At 43.0% G+C, this 19,886-nt stretch overlaps 1 protein-coding gene across 3 annotated transcripts in view; it reads left to right on the top strand.

The window, feature by feature from the left end:
• The window catches only part of SNX29 (sorting nexin 29), a gene marked incomplete at its 3' end in the record, with an annotated part of 419,909 nt that overhangs the window by 53,458 nt on the left and 346,565 nt on the right, over window positions 1-19,886 (top strand). For all 3 annotated transcript variants that reach the window (XM_084881120.1, XM_084881121.1, XM_084881122.1), the window contains 4 exons: window positions 11,294-11,474; window positions 14,041-14,111; window positions 15,198-15,446; window positions 17,928-18,294. In XM_084881120.1, the coding sequence (XP_084737246.1) occupies window positions 11,294-11,474; window positions 14,041-14,111; window positions 15,198-15,446; window positions 17,928-18,294 (868 nt within the window). The remainder of the gene's footprint in view (window positions 1-11,293; window positions 11,475-14,040; window positions 14,112-15,197; window positions 15,447-17,927; window positions 18,295-19,886) is intronic.

Here is a 19,886-nt window from a genome sequence, read left to right as displayed (position 1 = left end):
TCTTTTACTTGGATCCCAAAACATACTAATTTAAACTATAGAGAAAAGTAAGACAACTTAAAAAAAAAAAAAAAAGTCAAGTGCGCAGGCCCACAGTGGGAGGATAAATGTGATTAGCATATCAGTCTTGGAAATGACACCTGGATGTTTTCTGCTCTTTCTGATTAATGGGCTGAACACAGATGGGCTTTCTTAGAGTTTGCTGGATACTCATATTGAGCAGCTCCTGTGACCCAGGGGATTTGTTAGAGTCTTCATGTTCATTATGCCATTTTATTTTTGAAATGACTCTGCATGGTGAATGATAGTGCCCCCATTTTACAGATGAAGCAAACAAAGTTCAAAGGAATGAAATAAATGCCTTCCTGTTTTAGAGCTAATGTGTGACAGAGCTGGGATTTCTACTCAGATCTTTATGATTGTGATTCCTAAGCTTCCACTTTTATTTAATAACTAGAGGCCCAGTGCACAGATTCATGCACTGGTAGGGTCCCTTGGCCTGGCCTGCAGGGGGAATGTCCGAGGGAGAGGCTCACACCACTGCAGCTGCGCTAGCCAGCCGTGAGCCCAGTGTCTGGCACCCGTTGGTCAACTGAGCAGTGCTCCCGCTGTGGGAGTGCACTGACCACCAGGGGGCAGCTCCTTCATTGGTCATCTTCCCCCTGGTGGTCAATGCACGTCATAGCTACCATCCAGTCGTCCTGTTGCATAGGCTTTTATGTATATAGACTAGAGGACTAGTGCACAAAATTCATGTATGGGTAGGGTCGCTAGCGGCTGCCAGCAGTTGGCCGGGGCAGGGCTGGCTGCGGGGGAGGGCGTGGGCTGTTGGCCGGCTGGCCCTGCCCCCTGGTCAAGCTCCCGGTTGAACTCCTGGTCGAGGGGACAATTTGCACATTAGGCTTGTATTATATAGGGTAATGGCACATTATTTCCAGAAAAAGGACTCTCTGAAAGATCAGGATTCCCCCTATTTGAATTCATGAGTAAACTAAGCATCAAATTTTGAGTGAGTTATGATCACTCAGAGCAGAGGTCAGCAAACTATATCCCCCCACCTAGTTTTGTAAAGAAAATTTTATTGGAACAGAGCCACATGCATTTATGTACCTACTGATTATGGCTGCTGGCTGCTGTTAGGCTGAGTTGTGTCTGAGATCATCTGGCCAAACCTGTTTTTTAAAAATATATATATTTTATTGATTTTTTACAGAGAGGAAGGTTGAGGGAGAGAGAGTCAGAAACATCTATGAGACAGAAACATCAATCAGCTGTTTTCTGCACCCCCCTCACTGGGGATATGCCCGCAACCAAGGTACATGCCCTTGACTGGAATAGAACCTGGGACCCTTGAGTCCACAGACCAACGCTCTATCCACTGAGCCAAACTGGTTAGGGCCAAACCTATTTTTTTTTTTTACTGTCTCCCTCGATGGTCAAGGTCTGAACCATCCTTGCTCATCCAGTGCATTGCAAGGTTGCTGGTAACTAAAAAACTATGTTCAGAATAATGACTCAAGGACCCAGACTTCAGGCCATGCTGCTCATTCTCTTGGGCAGTCGAGCCCCACTGTCTGCTTTCTGGACATCTTCACAGTCCATTGAAAAGCAGGTGATATTAACATGCCACATCTGTAAAATTAGAAAACCAACTTCCTTGATCGTCAGTGGGGATTTTTGAAAATGGTTGATTGCATTTCACTCAAAGCAGAATTTACATTTTGCTTCATTGGTTCACCTTGGGTAACAATTTCATTTCTGTAGAGAGTTAATTTTGGAGGAAGCTGCATGTGCCAGGGGAACCCTGGGCTCCTCCTTTTGATGGAGGGGAAGTCAACTCCCCACCCTCCCGTCCCTACAATGTTTTCAGTTCTCTCTTTGTGTTTCTCTGTTGTATTTGTGAACTTGCAAATCAGCTACTTCTGGTGAAAGAGCCCTTGGAAGGATGTCTGTGGAAGGTGCTGAGAAAATACTAAGTTCTGTCCAGGGGTGTGATGAACATGTTAAACAGCTGTTAGGGAACTGCTAGCCTTAGGGAGTGAGCCAGAAGCCAGAGCACCGTCCCCCGACTTCTGTGTTGACCTGGGAGGTGATAGATTATGGGGGTGTCCACAGGGTCCTGGAAAGATCCTTGGTAGCTGGGAAGCCTGAGGGCTTGGGCCAGTGGCTATTTACTAAGGGGCATGAAACTGTCCCAACCAACTTATTAGGATCTGTTATTGCTGGACTCCTGCCTCTTGGCTGAAGGTGACCTTTGGCTATTTCAAAGGTGTTTGATCCTGGTGTGTTGTAAATTGAGACCCAGATTTGGCCTCATAATTGTCAGTTTTCAGTCCATAATTATCCAGCTTTGTTGGTTCCATGGGTCCTTTGCTTTGCTCCTGACAGCATGAAATGGCTTTTCAGCAGAGGATGGGGTACTACGTCCTAGAGGGAAACAAGATACTTTAAAAGTCCTGCTTCTTTGGTGCTAGAGAAGATCCCTGCTTTTTTATAAAGAAGCTGCTGAAGATTCTCGTCTAATGTGGGTGAATACCAAGTGGGTTATCCTGAGGTATTAGAGTTAGGGACTCAGACCTCAGATGCTCACAGGGCCAGACAGATGGCAGAATGAGTGAGCCAGGCCTGTGACAGGCACCTGGGGGGAGAGGAAACTGGTAGAGCAGTCTGAGAAAATAGTCTGTCTGGTGGTTCAGGAAGAAGGGAGGGTAGATTTGGATGACCAGCTAGCAGTCTGCCACAGGTAGGAAGTTTTGCCCTTCTGTGCAGAGTGGCCAGACAGCCTCTTTCTGGGGACATTTGAATAGAGACCTAAGGAAAAGAGGGAAGAAACCATATTGTTATTGGGAGAGGAATTCCAGGTGGTTCACCAGTTCAAAAGCATGTACCAGCCTGATGCTCTCAAATTTATTTATTCTCCGTCCTTCCTTTGCGGACTCTCTTTCCCAGGCTCTCTTCCCATTGCCTTCCATTTTGGTTTGGCCTGTAGGAGGTGATGATGAGTTTAGAAGGTGGGACGAAGAGGGAAGCTAGACTATTTCTTCCTCTCACCTCTGCCTTAGGTGGCATCTCCAGCAGTGTCTGTGCTTCCTCCATGGTCCGTGGAGGTCCCACGTGACCTGCTGTTTAGGTCTCCTCTCCTCCCTTTTCCTCCCAGGTGCCTCTGCCATAGTCCAGCTGTTGCCTGACAACCCTACCTGGTAACACTACCTTTTGTTCCTCTGGCTTTAGGGATGGGTTGGCTTTCTACATTGTTGGTCTTTAGGTGGCCTAATTATCTCCTATTTGGCTGGGCAGGCCTGTCGGAGGAACAACCAGCCCAATGAGACTGTAGCAGGGTGAGTGACAGTGAGAGTGGAACGAGGTGAAAGCAGGGAGATAGGGGAGGAGCCAGGTGACATATGGGCCGGGCCATCAGTGGCAACTCATCCTTTTTTCCTTGCTTTAGTGATCTCCATCTGCTCCTACTAAGATAATTGGCCTTTGTTCTATAGAGTCCGTAGGGATGTTAATTTAAAAATTTAAATCTATTGAAGTCTCCCAAAGTAATCCAGTATTTCAGATTAGTGTGCCTTTATTCAATCTTTTAAAATATATCAAGTTTTGAATTACGTACTTTAAAATGATTAAGATGGTGAATTTTATGTTAAGTGAATTTTACCACAATTAAAAAGACAGAAGTGTGCAAGTTACCTATAATCGGCAAGTTTAAGTTTTTTTTTTTTTTTTTTTTTTTTTTTTGTGCAGACATAAGTTTTTATTTATTTATTTACTTATTTTTTTAAATAAATTTTTTTTGTTCATATTATTACAAATAAGTTTAAGTTTTATCTAAGTTTAAGAACTAACTGAAAGGGAATTTATTTTTTTTTATTTTTAAAATACCTTTTATTTTATTGATTTTTTACAGAGAGGAATAGAGAGTTAGAAACATTGATAAGAGAGAAACATCGATCAACTGCCTCCTGCACACTCCCTACTGGGGATGTACCCACAACCAAGGTACATGCCCTTGACCAGAATTGAACTTGGGACTTTTCAGTCCGCAGGCTGATGCTCTATCCACTGAAGCAAACTGGTTTCAGCTGAAAGGGAATTTAATAACACTTAATTTCAGTTGCAGAGAATTAAAGTTAGTTTTATCTCCACACAGACAAAAAAGTATCAATGTAAAATGGTACAGAATCTGTAGAAAATAGTTCGGTGGATCCTCAAAAAGTTAAACAGTTAACCACATGTTCCAGCAATTCTACTTCTAGATGTTTACCTAACAGAATTGAAAACAGGAACTCAGATAGTTGTATATCTATGTTTATCTGAAGCATTATTCATGATAGGCAAAAGGTGGAAATAATTAAAATTGTTCATGGCAGATGACTGGATAAACAAAATATGGTATAGACATACAATGGAATATTATTCAGTTATAAGAAGAAATTAAGTACTGATACACACTATAACATGGATGAACCTCGAAAACATGCTAAGTGAAAGTAGCCAGACATAAAAGGACAAATATTGTATTATTTTGCTTATGTGAATTACCTAGACTAGCAAAATTTCTAGAAACAGAAAGTAGAATAGAGGTTACCATGGTCTAGGGAGAGAGGAAATGGGGGGAGTTATTGTTTAATGGCTGTGGAGTTTCTATTTGGGATGATGAAAAAGTTCTGGAAATGGATAGTGATGAATATACTTAATGCCACTGAATTTTACACTTAAAATGATAAATTTTATTATGTATATTCTATAATTTTAAAAAAGCAAAAAAGTATCAAGTTTCTATATTTTGTACCAATCTTTATTATGCACTAGAGGCCTGATGCATGAAATTTGTGCAAGGGGCCCAGCTGTCGCTTTGTCCGGAAGGTCATCTGGTCTAATTAGCATATCATGCTTTTTTTTTTTATTATAGATGATTCATGTTTGTTTGTTTGTTTATTTATTTATTTATTTATTTTTATAGATGATTCATGTTTAAACCATAGTCCCGGTGTTCTAGTTCCAGGAGGCAGCCTTGTGGCTGGTTGGGAGATGGCCAAGTGACAAAGCTATAGTCCTGTTGAAGCTCTGCGCTGCCAATGCATTTGTACCTTGTAGTCAGGCTCATCCACTGTGGGAAGTGACTGGGATTTGGGAGTGCCTGTGCTCAGGTCTCAGGCTAGAATACTGAAGCACTTGGTTTGCTTTTTGTTCCTAGAAATGTTGGTTCTATTTCCCACCCAAAACCCGTTTCCCCTTTCTTCTTTGGCATGGTAGACCCTGATTTTGATGGTGGGTGAGATCTCCTTTTCTAGGTAATGGATTGCGAGTGATTAAGCCAGTCGACATTCTTTTCTTCACTCTCTCCTGGGTTTCTGGGATTACTTATCCCAGGGTGACAGAGCTGGCTTTATCTTGTTCTCTTTCTTCGGGCTTGATTGTGGTGACAGTCCTCTGAGAGTGAGGTGAAGGTCAAGAGTTTGGAGCTTCTGCCTGTGACAAAGCCTTTGAACCAGCTGTCTACCTCTAGGCTAGGTATGTGAGACAAACCAGCCTTTCTTTGTTTACAAGGATTCTAGCTCCTTTTAGTTTTGTAGTTTGTTTGTTTGTTTCTTGTTGAGCAATTATTTTTGATGTTGTTGTTTATTTTTGAGCAATGCATCTGCCCCTTCAGCGCACACAGGCATTGCTCAGTGCCTGGCCTGTTGTCAGTCTCCATAAATGATTGTTAGATGATTGAAGAACATACCCTCTCTCACTGCATTAGGCTTCTTCTTGTTATGAGTGACAGCAAGCCACATAGACAAAGAAAAAAAGGGCACGTATTGATTCGAGTAACTGAGAAATTGAGGGCTGGAGCTGGTTAGGGGCTCAGCACCACCACATCTTTCTGTCTCTCTGAGCCCATTTTTCTCTGGGTTGGCATCTTTCCTAGGTGGGCTTGCTCTCCCTGATAGGGGGAAAATGGTCCCAGGTAGCTCCAGGTTTACAAGATTATAGAGTCCTACTTCTAGAATAGTGGTTGGCAGACTTCTTCCTTAAGGGATGAGATAGTATTTCACACCATAGGTCTCTCACAGTCCTTAGCTCTGCCGTTGTAGCAGGAAAGCAGCCACAGATAATATATTAACAAATGGGCGGCTGTGTTCCAGTAAAACTTTACCTACCTAAATAGGTGGTAGGCTGAATTTGGCCCTTGGGCCATCGTTTGCTGACTTTGGTTTTGGAAGAAGAAATATTGGGAACTAGTTGTGGTTATGGGAAATATTAATCATGCTCTGTTAACTGTGATTGCTCTGTTCTGGTTAAAGAAAGGACAGTCTAACCTGGCTGGGGATTGTATGCCCTTGGGACCCGGAAGTCAACCTTGGGCCTGTGAGTTAACCTTGGAATGCTGTCCATCCTCATTCAGGAACTGCCTGTTACCATGGAAAGATGAAGAAATTTGATGCCCACACAAATGCGTCCCAACCCAGTCTGCATGTCCTACTTCCTCGTGCCTGTAATCTCTACTTCCCCATTATAATCTTTGTCCTACCCTATAGAAGCAGCTGGTTTATGGGATTCTGCAGAGCAGATTTTTGTGGATGACCTGCTGCTCTCCCATACTGCTGACATTATTGGAATAAATGGTCCTATATGAATCAGCCTTGTCTCTGCTTAATTGGCTTAAGTAGGCAGCCCAGACCCATTGGGTGTCTGGTTTCACTGTGACTGGGATGAAGCCAATCAGGCACTCACTTTAGCCACAAGATTTATGGGAGTGTTGTCAGTGGAAATAGGGTTTTTCCGCAGCCAGGAGAAAAGCATTTGAGGGACTCACACCTTGGAGAATGAGATGTAGTGGTAAGATTTATTGGAGTGAAAAACAAATGACTGTTCCCTATGTGCTGGGTGTCTCCACACCGGGTGGCCTAGCTCTATCTTGCTGAAATAAGTCTTGGGCCTGGGGAGCATAAGTATCAACCAGGAAGGCCAGGACCCAAACTATAATGTCATCGCCCAGGGCTCCTTCTGCGCTCAGGCCTGCTCTTGGAGCCCCACAGATGATACTCCCGCCGACGAATGGGTGAACACGTGCTACCAATAATTATATTACCTCAGGCTCAGGAGAGAGCAGGCTTTCTTTCAGACTAACCAGTCTCTTCCCCAGCCCTTCTTGGGCTTGTGCTGGGTCCTCCCCCATCCAGGTTGGTCCTTTTCTCAGAATTTCCAGTCTAGATGCCGCCCTTTATGTCACCATTTTGCCTACTGCTGTGTCTTCCTCAAAGTTCTGCTTCATCATCTGGTTTCTGCTGCCCATGCACTAATAAAGGAGTTTCTCCCACTCCGCCCTCAAACTCCCAATAGCGGCTGTCCCAGGGGGATTCTTCCTGCCTGCTCTGGAATTAAGTCCCCTTGGTGGAGGGTTCGGCGTTCCCTGGGGGCCTGGGTGTGCTGTGGCTTCCCAGTGAATCAGGCTTAACATCTGAGTCCATTTGTTCCCTTTCTTAACTAGCAACCTCGCTAACAGCAAGCAAGATAAGTAATATCTATCTTGCAATATTTTAAAAACCAAGATCAATACAATAGAAATCCCTATGCGCAAAATATCAAACAAGGCCTGGATGAGGGTGGGCTTGTGAGGTGTGCCAAGGCTTAGGGCCTGCGATGGCCAGGCGATTGCCAAGCCTGTGTTACCTGCTCATCTAGGTAAGGATGGGAAGGCTTATAGTGTCCGAAGGCAACTTCAAACAGTCCCTTAGGATAGAGGGGTGCTGCTTTTAGAAGAAAGGGGTATTGTTTGTCTGCCCTGGCACTAAGTGCTTTTACATGCATATTTTATTTTCTTACTCTTTTTCCCTCATAGCAAACCTCACTTTATAATGAGGAACATGAAGAACAAAATAAGGTGCCCAAAGTCACACAATCTTATGTAGAATCTGAGGCTAGGCTTTGGTCCTCTTTGGACTCCAGAGCATGAATTCTTAGATTTTTGGCATCATCTAAAGCCGTGGCCTGTTAGAAACTTAGCCAAAGGCCAGAGCTATTAGTTGTCCTCTGTTAATGAGTGGCCCCAGGTGGCTAGTCTCAGTAACCCCTTCCTGGCTCTTTGTTCTGGTTGACAGATGGCTTTCAGAAGTTGGGAGAGCCAGAAGCCCTCACCCACTTTTAGAATTAGCCCCTTGTTTCAAAGCAGCAAGAGATCGGTGCATATTTCCAAATTAAATTACAGACACTGCAAGCGTTAAGTGGCAGGTGAGCTGCACTTTAAATAGATCACATTAATTCTGGCAGTGGAAGCGGAGCCCTGCTGGGATAATTCTTATCATCAACATCGCCCTGGCAAGCTTTAGAAGGATTCTGTAGCGGTAAGCAATTTGGGAAATTGAGAGGTGAAAACACACCTTCAAGTGTTCCATGTGCATTCAAGGTCAGAGGGAGGTGACTGCAGTTTTCAAGAGAGATGGCGGTGAAAGTCACTTGATGCTAAAGGTGATGGATATCCGGATGGTTGTCTGGTGGGCCCACTCAGAGTACTGCTCTCACCAAATTCCCCCTGCTCCGGTTTCCGAGAGGCTTCAAGTGGAGAGAAGGCTGTTAGCACACTTATGCAGTTTGGGTTTGGGAAAGGGATTAGTTTCACATTTAGGCATCGAGACAGAAGATCGTCCTGAGTGAACTCCCCTGTTGGTGGTTTTTCCAGTCATTCTCGGGACATTTATTGTAAATGATCCCAGAGGTTGGCATGATCCATCCAAAAGTATGTATGCACACTCTTCCGTACATACTCATTTAGATACTGTTAACAGAAAAAGGGAAAGAAGAAACAACCCAAAGGCTCTCATATGAGAAGGGTAAACGATGGTTAGATATCATGGACTATGTACTGTGCTTAGTGCTTGACCGCCCTTTTCTCCAGTTTCCCCAGTAACCCGGGTATTCTGTACTTGGGACCTTTTGTTAAGGGAGAGGAATCTAAAACATATCATGTTTAAGTGACCTGCCCATGATTATTCAACTGAACAATCTTTTCTTTCTTTTTTTTTAATTTTTAATTTTTAATTTTATTGATTTTTTAGAGAGGAAGGAAGAGGGATAGAGAGCTAGAAACGTCAATGAGAGAGAGACATCGACCAGCTGCCTCTTACACACCCCATCCCGGGGATGTGCCCGCAGCCAAGGTACATGCCCTTGACCGGAATTGAACCGGGGACCTTTCAGTCCGCAGACCGACGCTCTATCCACTGAGCTAAACCTGTTTCGGCCTGGACAATCTTTTCACCTGTTGTTCTGCCCACTGGTCTGGAAGTTTGTTGGGGACGAGTCCTTCTAGGCTTTGCCTTGTAGGCCATCATCTCGCCTACTCCATGGCTCCTGGTTAAATGGTAGTCGATGCAGCTGAGCTGAAATATCAGAGTGAACATATTAACCCGACGCCCAGTGTGTGATGTGTATATGCGCATCCTTCTGGAGGGAAGATTTACAGACCTTGCCACATTCTCAGAGGGGTCTTGGGATCTGTTATGCTCCTGGATTAGAATCTTTGTCTAGTAGCAGACTCAGTATTTCCTCTCTTAGTATATTAAGCATTTGTGAACATGATCATTTTAAAATATATTTTATTGATTTTTGACAGAGAGGAAGAGAGAGGGATAGAGAGTTAGAAACATTGATGAGAGAATCATTGATCAGCTGCCTCTTGCACACCCCCTACTGGGGATGTGCCCGCAACCAAGGTACATGCCCTTGACCGGAATCAAACCTGGGACCTTTCAGTCCGCAGGCTGACGCTCTATCTACTGAGCCAAACCGGTTTCAGCGAACATGATCATTTTAAAGAATGTAGACACCCTCCTCACTTGGCAAGGCAGTGTGGTTTGTAGTTCGACAGCTCTGAGTTCCATTCTGCTGTATTGCTTACTGTATATTGCTGCGTGAGTTCCTTCACTTATCCAGGCCTTGGACCTTACCTTTGACGTGGACTTGACCTTGGTGGTTATGAGGACTGAGTTCAGATATAAAATGTTTACTACAATGGCTGGTGTATACTTAATGCTCAATAACTAGAATTGGCTGTTGCTGTTACTGTTATTGGCAGTAGGTAAAAGTGTTGATGTGAAGTAAAGAAAATTGATCACAACATTAGAAAATTGATCACAAAATTGATCAACAAAATTGATCACAACATTGATCACAATATACTAGAATTACAACTAGGAAAAAAATCTGTGTGGGCATGGATAAAAAAGGGGGGATGTGAGGAGGAACTATGACTATTTTATGGATAAAAACAAACTTTCTTAGCTTTCCCTTAAAGCCTTAAATCTGTTCCTTTCTCAGACCTAAGGAACTCTCCCCTAAGAAATTGGAAATGAGGACAACTAGTTATGTACAAGGATGTTCAAAGCAGTATATAGGAAAAATTGGTAATATATCATGTTCCCCGCTGTAGAGAAACAGTTAAATAACAGGGAAGCCATCAAAAATCATATTTCCAAAGATCTTTAAATGTTATAGGAAAATGTTCATGATATAGATGAAAAAAAATAAATGAGGGTACAAGACTATGTGTTTATTTGTATATATATGTATGTATACATATGCACCCATTTACCATACACACAATACAATGGTATATGAGTTATTTGCTATAACAAATTACCACAAAGCTGATGGCTGAAAACAACATAAATTAATTTTCTTATACTTACGAAGGGCTTAGTTCAAAGGCGATTTCACTGGATTAAAGTAAAGATGACATCAGGCTGGTTCCTTCTGGAGGCCACAGGGTAGAATCTTCTGGCTTCTGGCATTCCTGGCTGTCACTGGCTGCATCATTCCAGTCTCTGCTTCCCTAGCCCTGTCACCTGCTTCTCTTCTCTCCGACCTCCCTCTTATAAAGATAATTGTGATGATTATGGCCACACAGACTGCCCAGAAAATCAATGTCCTCTCTTTCTCAAGACCCTTAATTTAATCACATCTGCAAAGGCCCCTTTGCCATATAAACTAACACTCACAGGTTCCAGGATTAAAATTTGACTATCTTTGGGGGTTATAAGTCATCCTATCACAGATGTTGATTTTGTATAAAAAAGAAAAATACAGAAAGAAAGAGTGGAAGGAAATACTTGAAGATGTCAACAATGGCCATCTCTGGATGGTGGACTTGGGAGTCATTTTAATTTTCTGTATACTCTTTGGTATCTTTCTTTTCTGTGTTAAGGAAGTAGCTCTTTTACAGTCTTCAAAGATGCTCAGGGAACATTAATAAAGGTGATGTGCACCCAGGCAAAATGCCACAGGGCCTGTCCCGCTGTCTCCCCAGAGCCCGTGTTCTGGTTCTACGTGAAGGAGGTCCTCAGCAAGCACGAGCTCCAGCGCTTCTACTCCCTGCGCTACATCACCTCGGACGTGGGCCGCGGCCGGGCCTGGCTGCGCTGCGCCCTCAACGAACACTCGCTGGAGCGCTACCTGCACACGCTCCTGGCCGACCGCAGCAGGCTCAGGTACCCGCTGGTGGGGTTCTGGGAGGGGGAGAGGGGGTGTAGACGAGTGGTTAAAACCACAGAACCTGGAGTCAGAAGCCTGAATTTACATTCTAGGTGCCCCCGTCCCTCCCTTCCCCCTTCCCACCGCTCACCCTGCTCACAGTCCCATTTGTTACACGGGAGAAGGCCTGTAAAAGGCTCAGCACGGCCCCTGCATATAGCAAGCACTTAAATGCTTATTATTCTTAAGGCTGCGGTGTGGAGAGGTCTATGGTCATAGATCGCAGCCTGCTCCTCACTTCATGGAATTTGAATTCGGGCTCTTTTCAAGGTTCAGAATTTCTTTCTTTCTCTTTAGATATTGGATGTTTAGTGCCCAGTTTCAGGTTTTGTCTTACAACTCTTTCTGTTTTCTTTTTTTGTTGTTGAGGTTAATCAGTATCAGTACCAAACGGCTGAAAAAAATGTGGAAGTTTTAAGTTAGGAAGAGAAGTCATTTGTTATTAAAAAACAGGCCCTCCAATTTTATTGTATTTTCTTTTTTTCTTGATCATAAAGTTCACTCTGTCAGGTAGCACAGGCCAGGTTGTGCTGCCGTAACAAACATGAAGACCGAAGTGGCCTGAGACAGCCGAGTTTATTTCTTCCCTCTGCTTCATGTCTCTTGTGGGTGAATAGGGATTCTCATCGCAGGGACCCAGGCTGATGGAGGCTCCATCTTTTTAAAGATGTGGTTGAACTAAGCACTGGCTCTTAAAGCTTCTGCCCAAAGTGATGCTTCACCTCCTCAGGGTAGGGAGATGTGGTTATGCCACGGTGATGGGGAGAGGGCACTGAATATGCTCAATGATAATACAGTCAGCCACATTTTCTTCAGAAACATTGACATTCCTATAATTTTTCCTGTGCTCATGATGTTTATGATGTTTTCCTCTCTCTCCCAGTCTCTCTGACTTGGGCTATTGTTTTTCCTTTGAGAATGGTAGACCAGACTTGTAGGGTTGTGGTATTTTTTTAATTAATTTATTTATTTTTTATTGTCACCTGAAGATACAAAGGGACAGTGATCAATCCTGCCCTGGTCCCTTGAGTAACTTCTGCATCAGCAGTGCCCGCGTCCTTATCAGTGAAGTTCCATTTAGCTCAATAAGTTGGCATTTCATTAGTGCCGTGATGAGTTCCCTGTCTCAAATCTCTCCCCAGTTTCTTTTGCCCCTCGGGTCACCTCTCCTCTGGAATTTATTAGGCATTCAGGGATCGTGTGCTGGGGCCCTCACAGATACCTTTGAAGTTCTCCCATTGATGCTACCTGGGGTGCTTTGTCTAGTTCTGTGCTCAGACCCTGTGGGTCTGAAATAGGAGGGGTAGGGCCAGGACGCCTGGTGCTGCCTGCATCTGTGTGCTGCCTGGGTCTGAGTTGAATATCTCTATGTACCTCCTGAGCATTAATCAGCATTAATTAAGGAGAACATACTCATGTTCCTAAAAATGGATTCTAGTCAAGGTCTTTCCACCACATCATTTGAAAGTGGCTGAGTTGTACACTCCACATCAAAGTTGAATTAACAATGAGCAGTTGAAGTGAATCCAGATGTTAAGAATCATAGTTTAATTTACCTAAATCACTAGTCACTTTAATCTACTTCAATGTGGGAAAACCAAATTCATTTACATACATGAAAACTGACTCAGATATTTAAAGAATCAGAATTTGGGGGATCAGAGGTACTGTTGCCCTGCCAGCTTAGACCTGTGGTTTGTGCTTCCCCTGCCATCCTGCTGGCCCATGTACTGAACACACATGTCCTTTCTCTTTCTGTTAAGTTGTATTCAGTCACTTGTGTCCAGCCTCCTGCTGAAGTACAGCTCACTCCCAACTGACTGTTTTAGTGAAATTTAGCTCTGACTCCCCTCATCTAGAGTTCTCTGACCTGGCGGGAAGTCAGATGGTTAAGGGTATTTGCTTGTTACCGCTTAGCAGGGGGCTGGATAAAGAGCTGGGAACTGGAAGGGGAGACCTGCTTTTGAGCTGCATTTATTGCTGAATGACCTTGGACACACTCTGTAGGCCTCTCTGGCCCCTCCCCCACTTAGATTTGTGGGGTCTTTTTAGCTTCCCAGCCTATCTTGGGCTTTTGGGTCCATAGCCCAAGCAGATATTACATACAAATGCTGTGGTTGATGGACTGTGGGCTTTATAATTTCTTTCTGAAATGCTTTCTTCTTGTGTTAGCCCCGCCTGGACTTCCTGCCTGTCTTTTGGAGATCTTGCTTGAGTGGCAGTCACCCCTCTGTTTGTGCCCATCTGCTGCTTCATAAACACCACATTTACATCTCCTGCCTATTTCAGTGCTGTCAAGCTCTGGGGACTCTAAAGATCTCGGGGGACCAATGAGGAAGTCGTAGGGTCTGTGTAGTCAGTCCTTAGTTTATAACCAGAAGCTTCATCCCAGCAGAGACTCCTGTCTTCACTCTGCGGTGACCAGGCGTGGCTTTTCCAGGAAGCCAGATAATGGAACTGTCTGGCTAATGGGCACAGAGAGCCACTACTTAGAGCCTTTTCCTTTTCTCTTTCAATTTGCAGCACTTTTTATGAAGACTGGTCTTTTGTGATGGATGAAGAAAGGTCTAGCATGCTTCCTACCATGGCAGCTGGTAAGCCCGGGCAAGGCCGGGGTGATGGGTCCTGGGAGAAGAAGAGGGGTTTTCCTTATTCCTCAGCAACTTGAGGCGCTTGCCACCGTCCTTCCTCTAATGGCATTGAATTTGGTACCCTGGCAGGGAGAGCACGGGGTTGAGGGTTTTTGGCTGTGGCTTTGCAAGTGTAATAGAAAGACCTGCGGGTTGGAGACAGGAGACCTGCCTTTGAAGCCTGGTCTGACCCCTTACCAGCTGGGGACCTGGGGCAGATGCTGTTACTGTTACTTTCCTCCTCTGCAAGGTGGGGGTCCGGATGGCACGGCCATTGTCATATAGGGTTGTGAGAGAATCAAATGTGATAGTCATGTACACCATTTGTCAACATGCAAACCTGGAAAGATGCTTTTTTTTTTTGTGTGATTTATTAAATTGTTTATCATTTGACTCACTCAAAAGGTGAAACAATGCAACAGAAGTGGGCAACTTTTGCTACTTTCTTCTAAATCCTCTGTTGCCTCCTTTTTCTTTTTCTTTCCTCAAAGTTTATACCAAGTCCCAAATATTGAGAGTTACGTTAGCTTAGGCCATTGATGAGGAAGAGTCAGGGTTTGGCCATGATTTCCTGTGGGCCATAGGATACCAGTGCAAATTTTTCATAAGTAATTCTACTAATGATATTGGTGTACCTATTGTAATTGCTTACTGAGCTGAGTGTTTTTGGTGGGCGATGGTCTTCATAGTTAACCCGTGAAAGAGATATTGTGTCTCTATTTTACAGATAAGGAAACTAAAGCTCAGAGAGTTATAAATGGCTTGACCAAGGTCTCGTAGCTCGTACGTGGCAGTGCTGGGATTCAATCCAGGCAGTCTGACCTCAGAACCTATGACTTACCTTCCCTCTTGACAGAGAGGAAAAGAATTTGGAGTGACTCAGCTTCTGTGGTAGCTGCTGTTCACTGACCCCAGTTGTGGGAGGTTTCAATCAGCATTTAAGATCAGTGTGCGCCCTCCTGTGTACTGTACTGTCTGCAGCTCGTTTGTCGTGTTGGAGGCGTTACTGTCCAACAGCACACACTCCATGCTTTTCCTTTTGTGCGCAAGGTCTGAACTCCATACTCTTCGCGATCAACATTGACAACAAGGATTTAAATGGGCAGAGCAAGTTTGCTCCTACTGTCTCGGACCTCTTAAAGGAGTCAACGCAGAACGTGACTTCCTTGCTGAAAGAGTCCACGCAAGGAGTGAGCAGCCTTTTCCGGGAGATCACGGCGTCCTCTGCTGTCTCCATCCTCATCAAGCCTGAGCAGGAGACCGACCCCCTGCCCGTCATGTCCAAGCATGTCAGTGCAGGTGAGGCAAAGCGTTTGAGGTAGAGCAGAGGGGCCAGGTAACAGGTGTCAGGCCATGGCCGAGGTGGACACACCTCATCACCTGAAAGTGCCCAGGGGCCTGAATCTGACGCATTTGCATTCTCAACTCACATTTGTTCTTATTCTTTTATAACCTTTGGATAAAAGTGCTTAGAAGAACTGCTTAGAGGAACAATTTTAACATTTTCTTTGTGGCATATTTTTAAAATTACTTTTATTTTTTAAAATTTATTTTTCAATAACCCTTGACATACAATATTATAATAGTTTCATATGTATTGTTAACATGAAAACCATCGTGGCATATTTTTAAAATTATTTTTATTTTTAAAATTTATTTTTCAATATCCCTTGACATACAATATTATAATAGTTTCATATGTATTGTTAACATGAAAACCATCGAAACCTGTAAAGAGTTTTTGTGAGTTTATTTGAGCCAAACTGTCGACATATGCCAGGAAGCAGAACCTCAAGGAATTGAGATAATGCTTCAGAGAATGGAAGGTTACATCTGTATTTATACATTGCAATCAAAGGAAAGGGATGTAGGTGGGTTACATGAAATCCATTGGTGATAAATTGAGGAGGTTGCATAAAGCAAAGTAGGGAAACCTCTGGGATAGGATAAAAAGTGAAATGATGGACATATGCTTCTTTTACAGAGATGGATATAGGATAGTTTAACATAATTAACAGTTGAAAATAAACTTGATAACAATAACAATGAGGGAATACCCTGGTCCCATTTGTATTGCCCCTGAGTAGTTGGGGGGGGGGGGGGGAGGAGGGAGCGGGAGGAAGGGAAGTTACAAGTTACCCATACATTTTGCAGATATGTTATCTTAGAGGCAAAAGCAAAAAGACAAATGGGATCAGTAAAGATCTAAGTTGATTGTTGTCAGGAAAAATACTGGCCTAGGACATGACTACCCACTATAACCTGTTTGTAGTTAAATATTTAATTTTCAAACCATCTTTTGTTGTTATTTTAAGTCTCTGAGTTTGAAAGACTGCCATGTAGGCCTCTCCTGAGTTGTCAGGTTAGCATGTGGCCCCTTTCATCCACAATGTACAAAGTGGTTAGATATTTATATACCATAAAGTGATCCCCCCTCCCCCGTAAGTCTAGTACCTATCTGACACCATACATTGTTACTATAATATTATTGAGTATATTCCCTATGGTGTACTTTATATCCCCATGACTATTTTTATAACTGGCAATTTGTACTTCTTAATCCCTTTCATCATTTTCACACATCTCCTCACCTTTCTCCCGTCTGACAACTATCAATTTTTTCTCTGTATCTCTGAGCCTGTTTCTATTTTATTATTCCTGTTTTTTAGATTTCATATATGAGTGAAACCATATGGTATTTGTCTTTCTCTATCTGATTTACTTCACTTAGCACATAATACCCTCTAGATCTATCCATGTTGTTGCAAATGGTCATATTTCATTCATTTTTCATGGCTGAGTAATATTTCAATGTATATATGTACCACATCATCTTTATCCATTTGTCTGTTGATGGGCACTTAAGTTGATTCCATGTCTTGCCTATTGTGAGTGATGCTGCATTGAACATAGGGATGCATATATCTTTTCAAATTCGTATTTTAATTTCTTCATATAAATACCCAGAAGTGGAATTGCTGGGTGATATGGTAGTTATATTTTTTAAATTTCTGAGGAATTTCCAAACTTTTCCATAATTCCTGCACCTGTTTATAATCCCTCTAACAGTGTAAGAGGATCCCCTTTTCTCCACATCCTTGCCAGCACTTTTTGTTTATGGTTTTATTGATCATAGCCATTCTGACACATATGAGGTGATATCTCATTGTAGTTTTAATTTGCATTCCCCTGATGGTTAGTGATGTTGAGCATCTTTTCATATGTCTTGGCCGTCTGTATGTTCTCTTTGGAGAAATCTCTGTTCAGGTCCTCTGTCCATTTTTAAATTTGATTATTTGGTTTTTGATGTTAAGTTGTATGAATTCCTTATATATTTTGGATATTAGCCCCTTACCAGATATATCATTGGGGAATATCTTACTCCATTCAATAGGTTGTCTTTTCGTGTTTTTTTCTTCTTCTCTCTCTCTCTTTTTTTAATTGTTTGAAGCATTACAAATAGTAGTACATATGTCTCCTTCCCCCCCCCCCCCCCCTTGACCTCCCCACTGTCTTTTCGTTTTTTTATTGTTTCCTTCACTGTGCAAAAACTTCTTAGTTTTGGCTTAGTCTCATTTGTTTACTTTTTCTTTTGTTTCCCTTGCTTGAGGAGACACATACATTTTTTTCAGTCTTCTAACAGATATTTTTCCAAAGGATTTAAGAAAGTCTGAATAGTAGTAGAGTAGGAGAGGATTTTCCAAGATCTAGAGTCAATATGGCTTGATCACCTCTTTATCTTGCCTATTTTTTCTTATATCATATCTTGTCTTTTACTAGATGCCAAATGTAAAAAGGAACGGAAGAAGAAAAAGAAGGTGACCAATATTATCTCATTTGATGATGAAGAAGATGAGCAGACTTCTGGTGATGTGTTTAGAAAGATACCTGGGACTGGGGAGAGCTCAGAGGAGAACTCCGACCGCTCCTCGGTCAATATCATGGCCTTTGAAAGCCCCTTTGGACCTAATTCCAATGGAAGCCAGAGCAGCAGCTCATGGAAAATCGATTCTTTGTCTTTGAATGGGGAGTTTGGGTACCAGAAGCTTGATGTGAAAAGCATTGACGATGAAGAAGTGGATGAAAATGAGGATGACATGTACCTGTCGGGAAGGAAGCGCACGGGCCACTCAGAGTCGCCTGAGAAGTAAGTTCCACTCTAGGTCTTAACGAAGGTAGCACATTAACTGTTTTCTCTTCCTGCAGAATCGGGTGAAAGAAGGGTGCAAGGTTTATATTTGTTTAGGGCATCTTTCGTTTTTCAGATCTTGATTTAGGAGGAAGGAGCATTATTAGCTTGTCGAGAACTAAGAGAGGGGAAGGGAGTATATTTAAAGGTACGTATTCCAAAATTAGTGTCAAGATGCGTGCCTTGAAACTTTTGCTTTACATATCCAGCTTTCATTTTGTTTTCTAGCTTCTCCTCCCATCTTTAGCTTGCCGCTAGCATAGGGAGCTCAGGAGAAAGGCAGGGTTATTCTAGAAAATAGCCATGGGCTGGTGATGTTTGTGTTTATCCGCAGGATGGTGAACAGCAGTGATTTGCCTGCACCTGCTGCTTTACCACTGGAGCTGCTGTAGACTTATGCCTGTGGAAGGGGCTTGACACATGAAGGCATAAAGCAAACAAGTATAGTAAAGAGCTTGGATTTTGGAATCGAGACAACCTGGGTCCTCGAGTACTAGCTCCCTGGCTTAGATTGGAGGAGGTTGGACAAGTTACTTCACCTCCCGGAGTCTCAGGGCTCATCAGAGACCTGGGAGAAAAACAGTACCTTCTGAGTAGGGTTGTTGTCAAAGCAGTGAGCTGCTCCAGGTGGGCCGTCTGCACACTACTATTGTAATAATATTCCCGCGCTTGGTTTTACTCTTCATGCCAAATAAATCAGTTTTCATGTAGGCGTTACGGTGGTTAATGCTATCCTGATCACTCTGACTTCAAAACCAGCCCATAAGAGTGAAACAGAGATTTTGAGATCCCATGGTATGACTGAACAGTATGTCTTAGCCCTAAACTTTCCACTTTCATGCTTTAATAGGAGGTTTTTTTTTTCTTTCTTCTTTCCCTTTCTCACGAGATTGTGCCTGCTTTTTGTCTTTGATTGTTATCCTGGTCCTCATTCACATGAATACCTGTGTATTAGAAGTATCATCTGATTGACCATCTGTGTGACATGCCAGATACTACAAGCTATGTATATATTATCCTAATTAATAGGTTAGTGGATACCATCCCCACGGGACGGATGAAAGAATGGGATTTGTAGAGAGTTGAGATTTGTCAGAGCAATGGGCAAAGCTGGGTTAAGTTTAGATTAAGCTCATTGTACTGTTGAATACTTTCCATATCATTCTGAATATCGATTGGTTGATGTTCAATTAGATCAATATGTCATGTTTGTTAAAGGTTCCCCCATTGTTGAGTATTGGCATCTTCCTGATGGCAGCTTTGTCTGTTGTCACTTTTGGTTATCAGCCATTGTGAGAGCAATATTTTCACGAGGAGGTTTTGTTCTCCTCCTGGAGGATTTGTTGGAGTAGCGTCCCTGTGGCTTGTTTTGCTGACAGGCCGTGAATGTTTTGGTTCCTGGAATCCAGGTCTTGTGACGGGCTGTGTTAGTAAGGCTTTTCCAGAGAAACAGGATCAAGAGGGTGTGTGTGTGTGTGTGTGTGTGTGTCTCTCTCTGTGTGCATCTATCTGTCCTGAGAGACTTATTTTAAGGGATTGGCTTATGTGAT

Source organism: Pipistrellus hanaki (genome assembly GCF_964339955.1).
Source record: "Pipistrellus hanaki genome assembly, chromosome: 4".
In the NCBI taxonomy this organism is placed as follows: Eukaryota; Metazoa; Chordata; class Mammalia; order Chiroptera; family Vespertilionidae; genus Pipistrellus; species Pipistrellus hanaki.
Note: the sequence above shows the minus strand (reverse complement) of the source record. Positions and strands in the feature narration are given on the sequence as shown.